At 36.9% G+C, this 17,637-nt stretch overlaps 1 protein-coding gene and 1 pseudogene across 23 annotated transcripts in view; both read left to right on the forward strand.

Moving 5' to 3' along the window:
- CFAP20DC (CFAP20 domain containing) overlaps positions 1-17,637 on the forward strand; it is a 261,970-nt gene that overhangs the window by 10,995 nt on the left and 233,338 nt on the right. For 18 of the 23 annotated variants that reach the window (XR_013357811.1, XR_013357810.1, XM_077858281.1 and 15 more), the window contains one exon: positions 3,008-3,080. Coding sequence is in view for 15 of the 23 variants with exons in the window: in XM_077858281.1 (XP_077714407.1) it covers positions 3,008-3,080 (73 nt within the window). In the remaining 8 variants the exon portion in view is untranslated. Of the gene's footprint in view, positions 1-3,007; positions 3,081-8,129; positions 8,271-8,564; positions 8,706-12,017; positions 12,123-17,637 lie in introns of those variants that run through there. The other 5 variants (XM_077858290.1, XM_077858287.1, XM_077858293.1 and 2 more) reach the window with 4 other exon arrangements.
- Positions 15,447-15,578, forward strand: LOC144291277 (U4 spliceosomal RNA; annotated as a pseudogene).

Consider the following 17,637-nt stretch of genomic DNA (forward strand, 5'->3'; position numbering starts at 1 on the left):
TTGATCTTAGGATGACACATATCCTTCATGGCCCTGAGTAATTGAGATCCTAGCTATTTGCCAGAATTCCCTCCTGCTGCTTTTCCCTTTCTGCCTATCAGCCCTTTGTATCTTCAGATTCATCCACTCTCATGGTTTTTCTCATCACATCATGGAGTATTCCCTCTCCTTAGGATATTCCTTCATCTCCCTCACTCACTTAACCCCTGATCTTTCTTCCCAGCTGAATTCCAATATTATTTCTGCCGGAAAATCTTCACTGATCATCCTCTTCCCTCCAGTGACCCGGGATTTTATACTTTCATTGCACCCTGACCTTCTTCCTGGAACTAGAATATAAGTCCCAAGAGAGTAGAGACAATGTCTGTCTTACTCACTACAAAAACATTTTCACATTGAGTCTAGTATATAGTAGATGCTCAATAAGTTTTTTCTGAATGATAGATCCAATTTAACCCATACAAATAATCCCATGAGGTATATATCTAATTTGTTAGCCCAGTTTTGCACATGAAGTTAAAAGAGCCCAGAGAGGTCTTATGATTTTCCCGAGAAATATAGAATGACCCAAATTAGAAATATAACTGTTTCCTGCCTTATGAGTTGAAGTGGGAGAGGTGCCCCTGAGTGAGTTGTTCACACCAGGAATCCGGAAATCATTTCAGTCTACCTTAGCAGGGTACTTGTAAAGGATGACTGTAATTGTGTTCTTGTCTCAAACCCTTGGATGACAAAAAACACACTTGTGAGATGTGCATGAGGTATACAACTGTCACTGGCTCTAATGGAACAACTGTAAAACCACTGTTTAAAAACCTGATGGTGTTTTACCAGTCCTCTGTGTTTTAAAATATTTAAAGGAAAAAAGGGTCTATCCTCTTAAAAATAGAGGTAGCATATCTCAGCAGAGAACAGATTATGAAACTGCAGAAACCTGCATGTTTCAGTAAAAAGACTAAATTTTTATGAATTTTATATACTTGATGGGCATTTTTTTTTTTACAAATAGTTAACATTCAGCATTACTTAGTGATTTTCGACATAATGTAGACATGAAGAGTCATTTTAAATTTACTAGGCCACTGGGAAAAAATATTGCTATAGAGTTTTTTTAGCATTTCTGACACACAGGATCAGTGTGTGTCAAATGTTATTAAAGTGCTTTTTTTCTTTGTCAGATCATCACCATATGGTATTGTCATACTTCTTTTAATCTTAGGAGTGAAGCCTTTTGGAAACTAGGGCTTCTATATGTGAGAAAGTTGAATTACAAAGTTTTCTTTTTTTGAGGGCAGGTGTCTTTCATATCTAAAAATGTTCATAGGAAAATGCCCTACATGATGTGTAGTGTGGCTCATTGTGTTTGAAGAGAATAGTGCTGATTCAGTGAGTCTTGTGACACAACTTAGGGACCTTTGTAAATACAGATTTCATTTATCCAGTGCTCTCTCAGCTCTATATACAGAGGCCATTGTGCAATGGAAAAGTGCCATAGGGCCCATCAACAGAAGATGCCAGAGAGAGATTGATTAATGATGATTTATTTAAGTTGGCCTAATTTTGGTATCTTGCTTTTGTTTTGTAGTCCAGAACTCAGGTTGCTTTGTTGGCTTTTCCCATAAATATGGTAAAATCCAGTTCTAGAGTCAAATTTCCAAAGTCAGAGCCTGTTATCCCTTATTCCCATTATATTCCTACTCTATGGATAGCTCTCAGGAGCAGTTTGTCAGCTTAGCATTATAAGTAAAAGTTATCCTTGATATTTGATTTAAAAGAAATTAAACAGATTTGACCAAATATGTTTATTTTGTAGAATCTAAATTTCAGTTAAAGTATGGGAACTATATAAATTGTTCAGGAATGTTGCAAAACAGTTTACCAAAGGAATTATAAACCAGAAGGTATGTGGAGATTCTCCAAACATTTATTGTTAAAAATAAGCAAACCAACAAACATGTATTGTTACTTTGAAATACTTAAATTTGTTAAGCCTACTGAGTTGGAATAAATAGAAAATAATATGCATTTTAGACTAGTTGCCTTCTTTTTTCCAAGTGTTTCCTGGTACTGTTAGATTTGTAGGAGAGGTTCACAGAAAAGTCAGGACATTTCTGTTTGCTATAGAAGTCCTACATGAGGAAGTTCCTAAAAGGCATATTTTAGGAGGAAGTGATTCTAAAACATCGATTAGGAGCATCATAATTGAGAAATCAAGCAAAAGTTCAAAACCTAAGAGAAAAGGAATTAAGTGAAAGGGTCTGAAGAGGTAATATAAAATCAATTGATTTTTGAAACAGTTGTAGACTTCAGCTATCAAAAATGCCATAGAGGTTGGTTTTTCTTCAAATATTTTTAATTCAGATGAAGCTGGTAGTGAGGAATAAAAGTGATCAGTTTGTAGTTTGTGAGCACTGAATTAATTAAAAGTATGTTAAATTAACAAAAGGCATTATAAATGAATATATGTTCCTGCATCCATCTCCCTGTGGACACATTTAAAGCCATATGAACTAGCTTTGGTTCATCAAACCTTCAATTGTAGTTGTCATAATTAGAATTGTTTTTCTTGAACTATAGTTTTTTATTAAGTTGTTTAGTACACTTAAAACTGTCAGTGGATAGAAATAATTGCCACATGCTTTTATGGCTGCCTTAATGGGAATCTGTAGTACAATTTTAAATGTTTCTATTGAATGCAGTCCTATGTATACATTGCAACCCAATAAAAACAGTAAAAAATTATTATTTTTTAAATTTTCATAAAAATTTCACCAAACCTACAGATGGGTCCTTAAAAGACAACATTTTTTTGTTAGAGTTTGATTTGTCTTTCAAGTTTTTTGCTTTTATAATGAAGTTGTAAGTCACGGTAATGCTGTTATAGTTCTACTATGTTATTGAAATGTGAAAAGCTTCTGGTTGTTGATGGTGTGTGATTGTGTTTGTTTACATGCACGTATAAATGGTTCAGACATACAAATGTATACTTTTCCCCCTCTCATTCTAGTTGGATTGATCCAGAGGTTTCTTGTACTTCAGATTTACATACCCCTGGGACAAGACTTCTCCACTGAATTGCTGTAAGATATACAGAACTTCTTTCAATGTTTTTTGTGTATTAGACATTTGATCAATTGAAGCAGTATGGACAGTCATTAATTACAAGTGACAGTTTTTGCATTAAAGAGCAGTGACTTATCAAGTTGACATGAAGTAATTAAACTAATTTAAGCGTATTTCTCAGATATCATTATAGTCTGGCATTTCCCTAGGGGAAAGAGGCAAATTTCATCCGTTTAAGAAAATATCAAAGGATTATGAATTTGATAATAAACAGCCTATAACATGCAGAAACAAATAATCCAAAAGTTTGAGATTTCGGTTCAAATGAGGGGTAATTTTGTACTCCCTCCTATCGAAAACCATGCTTGGATTAAAATTGATCTCAAAATATCTCATTTTAAAGTTGTTTAGTTTAGAAATATTGGTTGACATCTGAATGGCTTGGAATATATTTGTTTTAAATAGCCTTGCTATGAACAGATTGTTTAGCAAAAATGAGAATATACAACTTTAATTCAGTTGAGCTGTCTGTTGTCTGAGATGATTGTGAGAATGAAAATAACATTTGATTTATGCATTCATATAAAATAGAATATTGCTTAAGATTTTATTAATACATTTGCACTTTTAATAAAACATCAGATTTAAGGTATGCTGTTTTCTCACTTTTCTTTGTAATTAATAGCTGTCCAGAGCCTAAGCTCAGTCTTTTATTTTCCCTGCTGGAATAAATGACTTTACCTACTAATGAAGGTAATTTTTTACTAGTTGCATTGGTGCAAACTGAGGAGAAAGAAGAGCTTTCTTAATAAAATGAGAATAACATAAATTTGAGGTTATTCATTTGTCTTTGTGCACATTAAATTATTAATGGTTTGTGTTTATGTTGGAAAAATATAAATTTTAGTTAATAATATACAATATTGTTTTCTTGACTGATGAAAGACGGATGGAACAATTTATACCTTCGTTTTATTCAACTTTAAACCTTAGTAAACTTCGGAGATTTTCTATTGTCATCCACCATGGTTACCATAATTCTTTAAAATAGTTCTTAGAGTAACAGCACCAAAACACTATTTGATGCTCTTATGTGTCTTTCCCTGGTTCTGCAGATAAAGCATTTTCAAGACTCTAAAGGCATTCTAAAGGTACAGAGAATACCACACAAAGCCTTATTTCCAGGGTAGGGGAAAGTGGTTTCCTACCAAATGGAAGGAGGCAAACTGTGTTTTATTTTTAAGCTTATTAAGTTCCTTATATAGAAATCTAGTGCAGTGCCTTTTTCTCTTCTGATATCTTTCACCTGTGCTTTTGAGAGTGTTCAGAAGTAGTGGTAGGGGCACTGGTAGTTGGCCTTCTGATCAGAGATGTGCAAGATGCTTGGCTTAACCTTGGAGCAGAGTCTTACTGATGAGCACTCTTTGCCTATGCAAAAATAATCTTTATTTGTGCCCCATGAATACTTGAGCCTATTACCGTAGGCTTGGCAATGTACAGTTTTATCTATGTTAATGGTATCTAAGGCTTTAATGATTGAGAAATGGACAGGTATGTTAGGTTTCACTTAGTCTCAGCAAGAGAGCAGCTGATACAGTTAAGCCTGACTACACCTTGATTACCCAATTATTAATGAACATTCTTGGCCAACTTAGGGATGGGAAAACATTTTCATGGCTGATGAGATTATTAATTAGATTATTTTTTTAAGATTTTATTTATTTATTCATGAGAGACACAGAGAGAGAGAGAGAGAGGCAGAGACACAGGCAGAGGGAGAAGCAGGCTCCATGCAGGGAGCCTGACATGGGGCTTGATCCCGGGACTCCAGGATCATGCCCTGGGCTGAAGGTGGCGCTAAACCGCTGAGCCACCCGGGCTTCCCTATTTATTAGATTTTTAATTAATTCATCTATCATCATAGATTCTCTTCTCATATCTGCATGGACAAGCATTTGGATTTTTCAAATGGCTTTGGTTTTAACAAAATAAATGTCTTATGGACAAAAGGTCAAAATTATTAAATAACATGGGAAAGATGGAAAGACATTCCCTGTCCTGACCTTATGAATTTATTAGGTTATAAGGAAATACATTAACTCTGCATTTGAATTTGTTGCTAATAGATAATCAATATTTTGCCATTTTAGAAAGTAATGACAGAGACCATATTTTTTAAGAAAGTAGAATGACGAGTATAGACTAACTACAGTTTTTTTTTTTTTTTCCTTAAATGAAAGGGACCCTTAGTGTTTTACTGTGTTTCTAGCAGCATAGCTTCAGGCTATTTTAAATAATATATTTCTCTAACAAGCTTGAAAAGCCATATAGCAGAAAGATATCTGGCTTCTAAAATTTTCCATTGTCAGGATGGGAGAGGCATTTTGTTTCACAAAGATACATTTATACATCAAGAGGTTTTCATAAGTGGAGTCTTACCAGCTGGATTGTGGATGTAATCGCCATTTCTTCAAAATCATCCTGTGTGTCTCATGTCCCTTAGATGGTGATACTGTTTATGGAGAGATCATGCATTTGTGGGTTAGTGGTTGCCTTAGAACCAGCAAGAGCTCTGCTTGAGTAATCACTCGTTCAGTTGGTTCATAAATTACTGAATCCCTATTCCTATCAGGCCGCGTGTTAGGGGTATACTTTTTCCTACCCCTTCTTCTATGCTCCTAGCCCTAGACTGCCATCACCTTGTCCCTCATCTGCTGTTGAGCATCCACATGGATTTCCCAGATTCTTCTGCCTTTTTTTCAGCTTAGTCTCCACACTGCAGCTAGCATGATCTTTCTAAAAACCAACTGGAATTCCCATTGTATTGAGCATAAGCTCTCTAACGTTCTTCATGGTCATGTGTGTTCTGGTCCTTCACCTCTCACTTCTCATCTCATACCTCTCTGCTCTGAGCTCATCATTTGTCAGCCAGACTGGTGCCTGGCTGGCCATCCTTGCTTTCCCTTCCTCACACACTAAGGTGAAAGGTCTTTTCTTAGGATAATGTGCACAAGTGGTTTCTATACCCATTTCTTTGCCTTGCTAACTCCTACTCAGTCTTCTCATCTCCATTTGTATGTCTCTTCTTCAGAAAGGCTTTTTGGATTTTGCCCCACTAAATGAGTTTCATCTTGTATACTCTTTTCTAGCACTCTGTTCTTTTTTTCTTCTTTACAACTATGCCAGTTTGTAATTCTATACTTACTTGATTATCTGTCTTTTGTGGTAGATTTTGAGTTCCATGAGGACAGGGACCCATGTGTTCTACTCAGCATGATATGTCAGGACCTAACAATGCCTGGCACAAAAGCTCTGAAATCTGGATGAGTGGGCAGTGGGGCCTAATGGACTCAAATGAATGAACAGGACCCAGTACCTGTCCTCAAAAGAGTTTATTCTTAAGGTGAAAGATAGTTAAAAGGCAATTTAAATTTATCTTGATAAATGTTACTATGACATAGGAGCAGGACCTGCAGGTAACATGTGAAGTTATAAGGGATAAGTAAGAGCATAATCTTGGACCTGGACAGATCCAGTTTCAAGTCCTGCTTTACATCTGTGCGCCTTTGGGCAAATTACTTAACTCTCCTCACCTGTGGAGTGAGACTAAGATTATTTACTTCACAGGTGTATCATAAGAATGCAGTGAGAAGGGATCCCTGGATGGCGCAGCGGTTTGGCGCCTGCCTTTGGCCCAGGGCGCGATCCTGGAGACCTGGGATCGAATCCCACATCGGGCTCCCGGTGCATGGAGCCTGCTTCTCCCTCTGCCTGTGTCTCTGCCTCTCTCTCTCTCTCTCTCTGTGTGACTATCATAAAAAAAAAAAAAAAAAAAATTTAAAAATTAAAAAAAAAAAAAAGAAAAAAGAATGCAGTGAGAAAATTAGCAGGAAGTAATAATGGCTCACATTTAATAAGCACTTGCTATATACTGGACATTGTCCCAATCACTTTGTTTTAGCTGGATTAATTCTCAGAATGAACCTCTATGGTAGTCATAATTATTGCCTCTGTTTTACCATTAAGGAGATTGAAGTCTGGAAAGGTTAAGGAATTTGCCACAAGTTATAGACCTACTAACTCTTAGAGCCAGAATTCAAGCTTACAGTCTAAATGTGGAACCTCTGCTCTGCATCACCGTGCCATGCTGTTACACTTGAAAATACTATTTTTCTATACTACTATGCATATGGACATATGTAGTAGGGATATTTTATTTGAATCCTGTGTAAGATGACAGTGCTCAGCTTTCTGTGTCTTCCGTAGGGGCTTAGTGTAATACAGTGTTCTTATTAGAGCTCCAGGAATGAAAGGTCTTTAATTCTGAGATGTTCTTCTTTCTTCAGAGCTTCATAACCTGACCAGCAAGTATCCAAACACATTACATTTGGGTGCAGAGAAAAGGGATTGTTTACTTTACTAATGCATAGTGTCTTAGCAATAAAGTTAACAGTTCTTTCTGATTGTTCTTTTGGTATCAATCCACAAAATAAAATCTCCCACCTTACTTTTTAAACATCAGCTCTTCATTCTGACTTGCTTATTTCCCAGCATTAGTTGCAGTTTTCATTTCCAAAGTACGTTAGTGTACCTGTATCTCACTTTTTGACCTGAAGTTAAATGATTTGATAAACAGATTTTTAAGAATTTTTTCCTTTTGTGATCTCTTCCGGACATGGTGATAGGAAGCCAGTGGCTTCCCTGTGTGGGTTGTCAGGTGTTTCAGAGCCTGGGGGCAGACATCTGGTGCATGGGAGGAACACCATGAGCCTGAGCTCTTGGAAAAGAACCTACTGCATCCTGAAATAGAAATCCATTTTGCTATATCTGATGCTGCCAATCACATGAAATGATTTTGGAATATTACATTTTTTGACAGGAATTGCTTTCATTTTACTGAATATTGTTGAGCTGCATTAATTCCTTTCTTCTGATTTTGTTATTATCTTGATGAATTCTGAGAGACATTTTGTACTGCCAATGCCTCTAGTGAATTGACATTATTTTTCTCATTTTCACTGATCTCAACCAGTGCTTTTTCAGGATATGGGATGAAAGCACTCTGAAGCTGGCAGTGGACATCATGTGCTATTTGGAGAGGTTGGGGAGGCTTAGCCTGCAGGTCCTCGAAAATAGTATTGCCAGAAGGGTTCACATTTTGCACCTTTAGCTATTTGGAGTACTACTTTCATTTGGAATCTCATAAGGTAAATTTTTAAAGAAAAGAGAGAGAGACCCCTGAAAGGGTCCCCAGTCCTTTCAAATTTTAACTGATCCTTTGTGATGTCCTTATTGCAGTATTCTGATTTTGAATTTATATTTGAGTAGAATTTAATGATTTTAACCTAAAATTCCATCTAAGATTTATGATACTCATTCCAGAATTTTTCTCTTATCCTTTTGCTCTATCCCCAGGTTTGCTATATCCCCTTTATGCCAGGCACTCTCAATTTCCTCTTCAGTAAATGGTAACGTGAGTTTTTTTTCCTTTTAATTGTCAGAGTCAATTGGTGATGTTGGGTTTTTTCCCCAAGAAATTTTAGAAGATTTAGGTCCATGTGGATCTTAAAGCTTTCTCTTCCATCTCTGTAAAATGGAGAATTGAAACCTACCCATCCCACAAACAAAGCTTTAGCCTCAAGGTAATTTAATAAAAAGTTTTCCCTGTATCACCTTTTCTGTATTGTTGCTAGTGAGCTAGACAAAGAGGTCAGAAGACAAGTTTAATAGAAGTTTCAGGCCCTTCTACCCTATTGAATTTTGCTCCTGTCTCTTCCTGAGTAACATTGGAGACTGTAGACTCCTTTGAAACTTTATACCAAGTTAAGGGACTATGGCCTCACAGCTGCAGATCTGCTCTTTTCACATGTCATTGGCCTTCTTCAGCTACCAGAGGCGAGAGAATACCTAAATTTAATATCTTTACATCAGAATGACATTGGCGAGAGCTTCTGAGATTGTGTCCATTTAACTGAGCATAACTCTTCCTGTGGAAAATTTGTGTTCTTACCTCTTGTGGTCATTTTGATGCTTTTTTTTAAAGGAAATAGTGGTTGCTATGTAGCTCTTAAGTGATTTGTAAAAAAGATGTTATCCAAGAGCTAAGTCTTCTATTATCCAATAAAATATCTTATGTCACCAAGTGAATACCTCTCTAAACTATGTGTTTAGCCCAGGGGGGAAATGGCCAGCACTTGCTCTGTTTTAAACTAGCAAGAGCATTGTGTACAGAAGTGGTCATGACATTGCAAGTTTCATTAATATTTTGAATGTATCTCATGGCTGATTCCAACTTCTATTTTTTCTTTTTAAAATCATCAGTATTTAAATCTCATTATTTTAATTATATCCAATTAAATGTACTTGCATAATCAGTATATTTTGTTACATGCATTAGGAAGGAGAGTACTTTAAGATGCTTTGCATACTGTGTTTCATAATATATTAAATTTGCATGCCTTAAAATAGGTTTTGTGTAGAAGATTTAGATAATACATGCAGTAGGTATATAAATCAGATGCCATATTCTTTATCTATTAAATAAATGTTTTTTGGGAAATCTTTTCTTTCTGGTTGTTAGTTTGGTTCATTTTACTTTTCTAAATTCTCTTTAGATAACCTAGATACATTCAAAGAGCTAAAACACAATAGTAGCAAGAGAAAATGAGAAAGAGAAAATGGCACATATGCAAATATTTGGAAGTATTCTTACTCTATAAAATCATAATTTGTTAGAGCACTGTGCAGTTACATTATTGCACCAAACACCATCAGAGCATAAGTCAGAGTCCTGTGATGGGTCAGCCTGCAGCTTGGGAGTCACTGGCTTTGCAGAATCTTAGCTTGAATAACCTGGGTGAGATGCTGAGCCCTCTGTGTGTCACAGCCTTATCTGTACAATGGAGGTGATATTTATACCTGTTTATTGAGTGATTATAAAGATTAAGTTCATAATGCCATAATTTTTACATCTTTAAAAAGTGCCAGGATGTTTAATTTTTAGATTAATTTAGATTATAAAGCATTTTTAAAAAATATTTTATTTTGTTTACGTATTTGAGAGAGAGAGAGAGAGAAGAAGCACAGGGAGGGGCGGAGGACAATGGAGAAGCAGGCTCTGAGCAGGGAGCCTTGCATGGAGCTTGATCCCAGGATGTTGGGATCATAACCAGAACCAAAGGCAGACGATTAACAACTGAGCCAACCAGGCACCACTGTTCTCAAACATTTTGAGACAAGTGGGCATGTCTGTTTGCCCTGTGAAGTTTTTATGGTACTCATCCCTGAGGAGAGGTGGGAGAGCACCTTTTCTGGACTACTGACTCATGCAAGTTCTCCATCTGGAAGAAAGTGATCATAAACCTGGGAAGAAGTGACTGCCATCCATTGATTATGGATGCTAGTGATTTATTTAAAAGATGACTATAAGAATTCCCAGCTTCAGAGCATTGATTTGAAGGGACTTACAGGTGACCAGGCCAAGTGTAGAACCACAGATAGATAGGAAGGTTCATCTGTGAATAAACAGGCACTAGGGAAAATAAAGCATGTAATTTCCAGTGCTTAAAGTGTAAGAGGTTTATAAACAGCCTTTGCTGTTTACTGCTGTTCATGTTCTCCTTCACTAACAGGGATGATTAAAGGTGACTCATAACAAATCATGTATCTTCCAAACGCTCTTACTTCTTTAATTTGGCAGAGTTGGAAAAATAAGTTTCTTCAATGTCATTGATATAAAGCTCACTTTTTATTGTCAGGAGAAATGTTTCTTCTGGTTTGGTTCTCCTCCCCTCTCACTGTATTTTTTTTTAAGATTTATTTATTTGGGAGAGAGACAGCATGAATGGGGTGAGGGGCAAAGGGAGAGGGAAAGGGAGAGAATCTAAAGCAGACTTGGTGCTGGTGCTGAGCATGGAGCCTGATATGAGGCTCGATCTCACAACTCTTGAGATCATGGCCTGAACCAAAAGCAAGAGTCAAATGCTTAACTGACTGAGCCACCCAGGCACCCACCTCTCACTGTATTCTATTTTTATTCTGGCACTTAATTATTTCAGTTATTCAAAGTAAAATAATTTTAAATATCTACAAGATATAATATAATGTGTATTTTATGGGACTCCTGTAATCCCCATTATGAAATTTATAATAATTTAGGAATTTTTATTAATAGGGCATTTTAGAACTTTTTAATATGGAAGAAAAATTGCTTGTTAGCAATTAAAATATGTCCTGAAACTTTATGAAGTCATTTGGCTTTGATTAAGTCATCCAGTAATAATTACAAAGAGCAGCCCCCAGTGGGGTGGGCTGGTATCTCTAGCATCTCTGATTTTTATGATTTTTTCCCCTTAAATTACAGAGTTTCTTACTTGGACATACAAGTATTTTAGAGTCTTTATTTGGACTTACAGAAATAACTCTGGTAGATTGAAATATATATAGTAAATCACAAATGTGTCTTACAATAGCACTTACACATAAGTGTGCTATGGCATTTATCACATAGTGGTCTTACTATTTATATATCACTACAACCAAACCTGTACCCTGACTAGGCCATGAGATCTTCAGGGACTAATGCATTTGATCTCAATGGAGTGATCATCAAACTTTGAATTATTAAGTCCCATTTGAAAAGAAATTGCCCAGGTATTACAATAGGCAGCCACAGACTTTATTGGACTTTCAGTTGTTCACAGAGATCTAGCATAGTACCTGGCATGTAGCACATACTTGGTAAATGTTCATTTCCTGGGACACCTGGGTGGCTCAGGGGTTGAGCATCTGCCTTTGGGTCAGGGTATGATCCCGGAGTCCCAGGATTGAGTCCCACATCGGGGCTCCTTACATGGAGCTTGCATCTCCTCCCTGTGCCTCTCTCTCTGCCTCTCTCTGTGTCTCTCATGAATAAATAAAATCTTATTTTAAAAATGTTCATTTCCTTTTTTCAGCAGTTTCAGATTCCTTGCATTGTTAAACTCCTTTAAGCTGGTCGCAGTTTATGGTGTGGTATACTTCTTTTGGGAGAAGAAGGAGATACAGGTGCTTTAAAATTGGTAAGATAGTGATACTTCCGTTTAGAATTTCCATTCATAGAAATGAAGTTTGGGAGGTATCTGGAAAGAACATATTAAATTATCTGATGTGCTGATTTTTATACAGTTGCCAGTCACTTTTGTTACTTCAAACAGAATAGTCTGTACTCCCTTTTTTTCAATATATACATTTTGGGATGATAATGTTTATATGTTTTATATGAACAGATGATGCTACTTCTCCCTCAAAAGGTTGAAATCCACTGATGGGGTTTGACCTTCTCTTTAAAACTGAATAGCATAATACATAGGCAAATAAAACTCACATTGAAAGTTTCAACTACATTTAAGTCTTCTGTTGCCAGGAACTCTTAACATTTGCTGTTACTTTTTAAATGATCAATATTTGAACTTTTAAGTTTTCGCTTTTGGTCTTACACAGCCTAGATCCATTTGCCCCAATCTAAGCTCCTTTATCCAAATGCCCTACAGAATTGGTTGTCACTGGGCACCCTTGGTCTTTCTTAGTCTGACAGACATCTCTCCTTCCATGACCCATTCCACTCCTTCCCTTGCCATAGACACTCTGGTTGCTGAATATCCACATAGCTCTTATGCCTCTGACTTAAATTGTCATCCAACCTGATCCTCTCTCTTCAGCTTTTGAAACTCTAATCACTCTTTAAAGCCAAACCCAAATATGTATATGCTCTGTACATCCTCCTCCTGTTCTCCAATTGCAACCACTTTGAAAACGAAGTTCTTTCTTTTTTTTTTAATATTTTATTTATGTATTCATGAAAGACAGAGAGAGAGAGAGAGAGAGAGAGGCAAAGACACAGGCAGAAGGAGAAGCAGGCTCCATGCAGGGAGCCCGACATGGGACTCGATCCCGAGTCTCCAGAATCACACCCTGGGCTGAAGGCAGCGCTGAACAGCTGAGCTACCCGGGCTGCCCAAAAACGAAACTATTTCTTCAAGTACTTTAGACTCTGAGTTGTAGAAAGCTAATTCTCAGCACTCCCATACTTGTGTATATGATCCCTTTGAGAGTAAGGACAACTTATTCATCATTGTTATCATCAGAGCACTTAGAAGAATTCTGAGTGCATTGGTGAGTCCTCAGTAACACTTGTTATATCATATTATACTGAAATGTGTTGATATATGGGTGATTCTTGGATTAGAAAAAAGTAGAAAAAGAAATGAGAATTAGAATAAAAAGCAGGTGAACATGATTTAAGAAAGTATCCAACTTTCATCTTCTCAATACTTAGTTCCTGGAAAACTACTAACCAAGCCTTAATTTAACCTTTAATTTGCTGTACCAAGTATAAACTGTATTTCTCTTAGCTACACCTCTACTGGCAGGATAGTAACTATTTCAAAGAATGAGAAAAGGCAGAATAATTTAGGTAAGGAGAAATAAATTCTCTTGAGTTTTCTCAAAATGATTCTGTGGGTAGAAGTATGTGCAAGTAAATGTTGTTCTCAAGGCTGGGTTAAAGCTAAGGAACATCACACTTGGCTCTTCCATGAAAACTCTGATTATAAGCCCATAACAGAATTCCCAGAGAATTTTAATTAATACCAAGTAGTCTGCCCTTTTATATTGGAACACATTAGTGATCTTATGTTTTATATCTCTTTCAGACTTAAAAAGCTATTATAATAAACTGAAACAATGACAGTGATAAGAAATTCTCAGTATAATTGGAGGTTGGTTATGTTTGTTAGAAATAAATAGGAACAGGGATCCCTGGGTTAGCGGAAATAAATAGGAACAGGGATCCCTGGCTTAGCGGTTTAGCACCTGCCTTCGGCCCAGGGTGTGATCCTGGAGACCCGGGATCGAGTCCCACATCGGGCTCCCTGCATGGAGCCTGCTTCTCCCTCTGCCTGTGTCTCTGCCTTTCTCTCTCTCTGTGTCTCTCGTGAATAAATTAAAAAAAAAAATCTTTAGAAATAAATAGGAACAGCTGTTCTGTTTCCTATACATAGGTATTACCATCCCTTTTTTTCCCTAAGGTTAAATGCCACTGATTTATAACTTGGAAAATAAATTATTTAAAACCATATATTGCTATACCATAAACATAGTAATTTGTAATAAAATGTACAAATTCACTGTATTTTAGAAATCGATATGTTAGAGAAGCTTCTAAAACATTTTAAAAGTTCAGTTCTCTATTATTTTAGGGAATCTACAAATCTTATCCAACTCCTATTTTTTATAGAAAAAAAAAAAAACCCTAAGACTCCTAAGGATATGACATTTTTCAAGACACAAAGTTTCTTAGAGGCAAAGGCAATACTAAATCCAGAACTCCTGACTCTCTAGCATCTTTGCTTGACATCTTTGCTGCCTTTTAGTGCTTGCATTGGAAAAAGGTAAAGATGTAGTATAGTTTTATAATCATGGTTTCTGACACTTTGAAAGCGAAGTTATTTCTGCAAGTACTTTGGATTCTCAGTTGTAGAAAGTTAATTCTGTTACTATAATCCAGATTTCTGTTCCTCCCCAACCCTTGTCCTGTACAAACAACCAGAAATCAGTTTAATTCTATGTTTGGGTCAGAATTAGCAAGGTTAAAAAAAAACAAAACAAAAACCTACATCTTTTAAGGATCATTTGGTTGTTAGGGACATTACTTTATTTAAATTATGTCAGGTAAAAAGAGAAGTATTAGAAGAACATGCAGAAATCTTATGGATCCCAACTGCACACAAGTTGATACAGGTCTCTTTAGAGTTGAAAGTTGTCAGTAATTTCTCTTTCTCTGGCTGCTACTCTCTCATCTCTTACCCTGTTAGTCCACTTTGTTCTGTTTGATCCTGCAGACTGACTTTCTCTGATTGCTTGCCATTGTGGTCGCAGGCAAATATGGCTCCCTCAATGATCCTATAACTCTAATACCCATCATTGTGTGACCACATTCAGTTGGTGTATCTTCTAGTGCAAAGATTCCAGAGAAAAATCAGGATCAGTCATTGGCCAGTCATTGGCTTTCAGCACATACTTGGTTTCAGCTTCAGAGGCTTCATCTCTGGTTTCAGCTTCATCTTTGGTTTCAGCTTCAGAGGCTCTGAGAAGAGGATGTGGGCAAGGCAAGCAGATGAGCTCATAGACCCATTGCACTCTCCTTTGAGTCTGGGCATTTTCCAGTCATCTTAGAACCTCTTTGTTTCTCAGTCACTTGCCAATGACCTCTACAGATATTCCTGAGACTCTCCAGTGAGTATTTAGGGGTACATGGTAGCCAGAATTTTTTCTTAGAGTGAAGTCTACTTTGATGCCACTCCTGTCCTATGTCATGTACTTCATTTACTTGGAATCTTGAGGCTAGCTTTGCGCAGTGGCTGTATCGTAGCCAATGAGGTTTATCCGAGGTGCGATTATTGCTAATGGAATCCTGAGGTTATGTCAGTAGTGTTGTGTAAACTATCCTAGTTAATCAAGGTAGGCTCTGCTTTGTGTGGTCACTCAAGGACTAAGCACGTTTTTTAGTGCTACTTTAACTGAATAATAGCACTGATGAGAATGGTTAGGTTTACTGAACATCTGCAGTATGTTAGGCTCATTTCATACTGTATTTTCCAGGTTTGCTAGGATAGCTTACAACAGTTTTATGTATTTCTGTCACACATTACCTGAGAGCTGCAGATGAACTGTAGCTGTGTTTAACTATAGGCCAGCTATGTATCTGTCCTGTGTCTTCTCATTTTAGAACCTGCACTCAACAAACATGCTCTTCACAAGGCAGGGGCAGAAGAGCAAGAGTCTGAGCAGAACCACACAATTAAATTTAAAGCTTCTTCTCAGATACGTGTGGCACATATTACTTCTACTTACATCCCATTGGCCAACTGAGATTATACAGCCAAGTATGAAGTCAGTGGGATGGGAACTTACAAACATCTTACGTATAAAGAGTGATAATGAATAACTGTGAACAATGATAAACACATAAGCATGTGGTCTCATTCATTTATCACAACACTCTTAAATGTGGATATGCTCACCATTGTACAGTGTATTAATTTAAAAACTATATATTTAGCACCTACCATGTCCTAGAGACTATGCTTTTCTGTTACTAAGGGTCAGCCAAGGGTACTCACTATCCTATCTCTTACATTTTAGCAATATGGGTTTATTTTATTTAGATTTTTAGATATACTTGTTTGAAATAGGGGTTCTTCTATTTTTTTGGTCTCAGGCCTTTTTACCCACCTAAAAATTATTGAAGACTCCAAAGGGTTTTTGCTTATGTGGGTTATATTTGTCAGTATTTACCATATTTATTTAAAAGATATTTATTATTTAGAAATAACAACCCCATTACATGTTAACATAAGTAACTCTGAATAATTAGCATAAATTATCTATATTTTCTAAAGCAAAAAAAATTAGCAAAGAGTGACGTTGTTTTACATTTTGGTAAATCTCTTTAATGTCTAACTTAGAAGACAGGTGTGTTTTCATATCTGCTTCATATTCAGTCTCTTTTGGTATAATACATCATATCACCTCTGGCAAACTCCACTGTGTACTTGTAAGAGAATGAGTGAAAAGGACAAAGAACATCTTAGTCTTGCTCTGAAAATAGTTTTGACATCACAGAGACCCTGAAAATGTCTTGGAGACTCTCAAGGGTCCCTGAACTATCCTGTGAGAACCAAGAGTTCCCTTAACCACACTTTGAGAACAGCTATTTTAAAGTATGTATTTTGAAAGCAAACGTATGAATCCTCAGTGCATTTTCCTAAAGTGTCCCCTTGTGTTAATCTGTTTTATAAATTAGGGAACTTTAGGGCTGCCTGGGTGGCAATATTGGTTAAGCATCTGCCTTGGGCTCAAGTCATGATCCCAGAGTCCTGGGATCAAGCACCACATCAGGGCTCCCTGCTTTTCCCTCTCCTTCTTTCTCATGCTCTCTCTCTCTCTCAAATAAATAAAATCTTTTTAAAAATAATAAATCAGGGCAGCCCGGGTGGCTCAGCAGTTTAGCGCCACCTTCAGCCCAGGGCATGATCCCGGAGACCCAGGATCAAGTCCCACGTTGGGCTCCCTGCATGGAGCCTGCTTCTCTCTCTGCCTGTGTCTCTGCCTCTCTCTCTCTCTCTCTGTGTGTGTCTCATGAATAAATAAGTAAAATCTTTAAACAAACAAATAAAAATAATAATAAATCAGGTAGCTTTATTAGTCAAGTAGGCTAAGTGCTACAACAGGTAATCTAATCTCAGTAGTTTAACTGTAAAGATTGTTTGCTCTTCTTGCCACAATTCAGGCCAGTGGTAGGGCTCTGACCACCCATAGTCATTTAGAGACCTTACACCCCTTCTGTCTTCCATCTAGGACGTTAGAGTCCTCTGCCGGATCTTCTGTATCTGGACATTAGGTACAAGAAGAGAGAATCTAGAGAACCACATGGGAGGATATTTCTCTGGCCAGAAGACACCACCCATAACAGCATTGGAGATGCTGGGAAATAGAATCTGGCTGTGTGCCCAGAAGAAAAGGAAACAACAGGCT

The sequence above is a fragment of the Canis aureus genome, chromosome 19, assembly GCF_053574225.1.
Source record: "Canis aureus isolate CA01 chromosome 19, VMU_Caureus_v.1.0, whole genome shotgun sequence".
Taxonomy (NCBI): domain Eukaryota; kingdom Metazoa; phylum Chordata; class Mammalia; order Carnivora; family Canidae; genus Canis; species Canis aureus.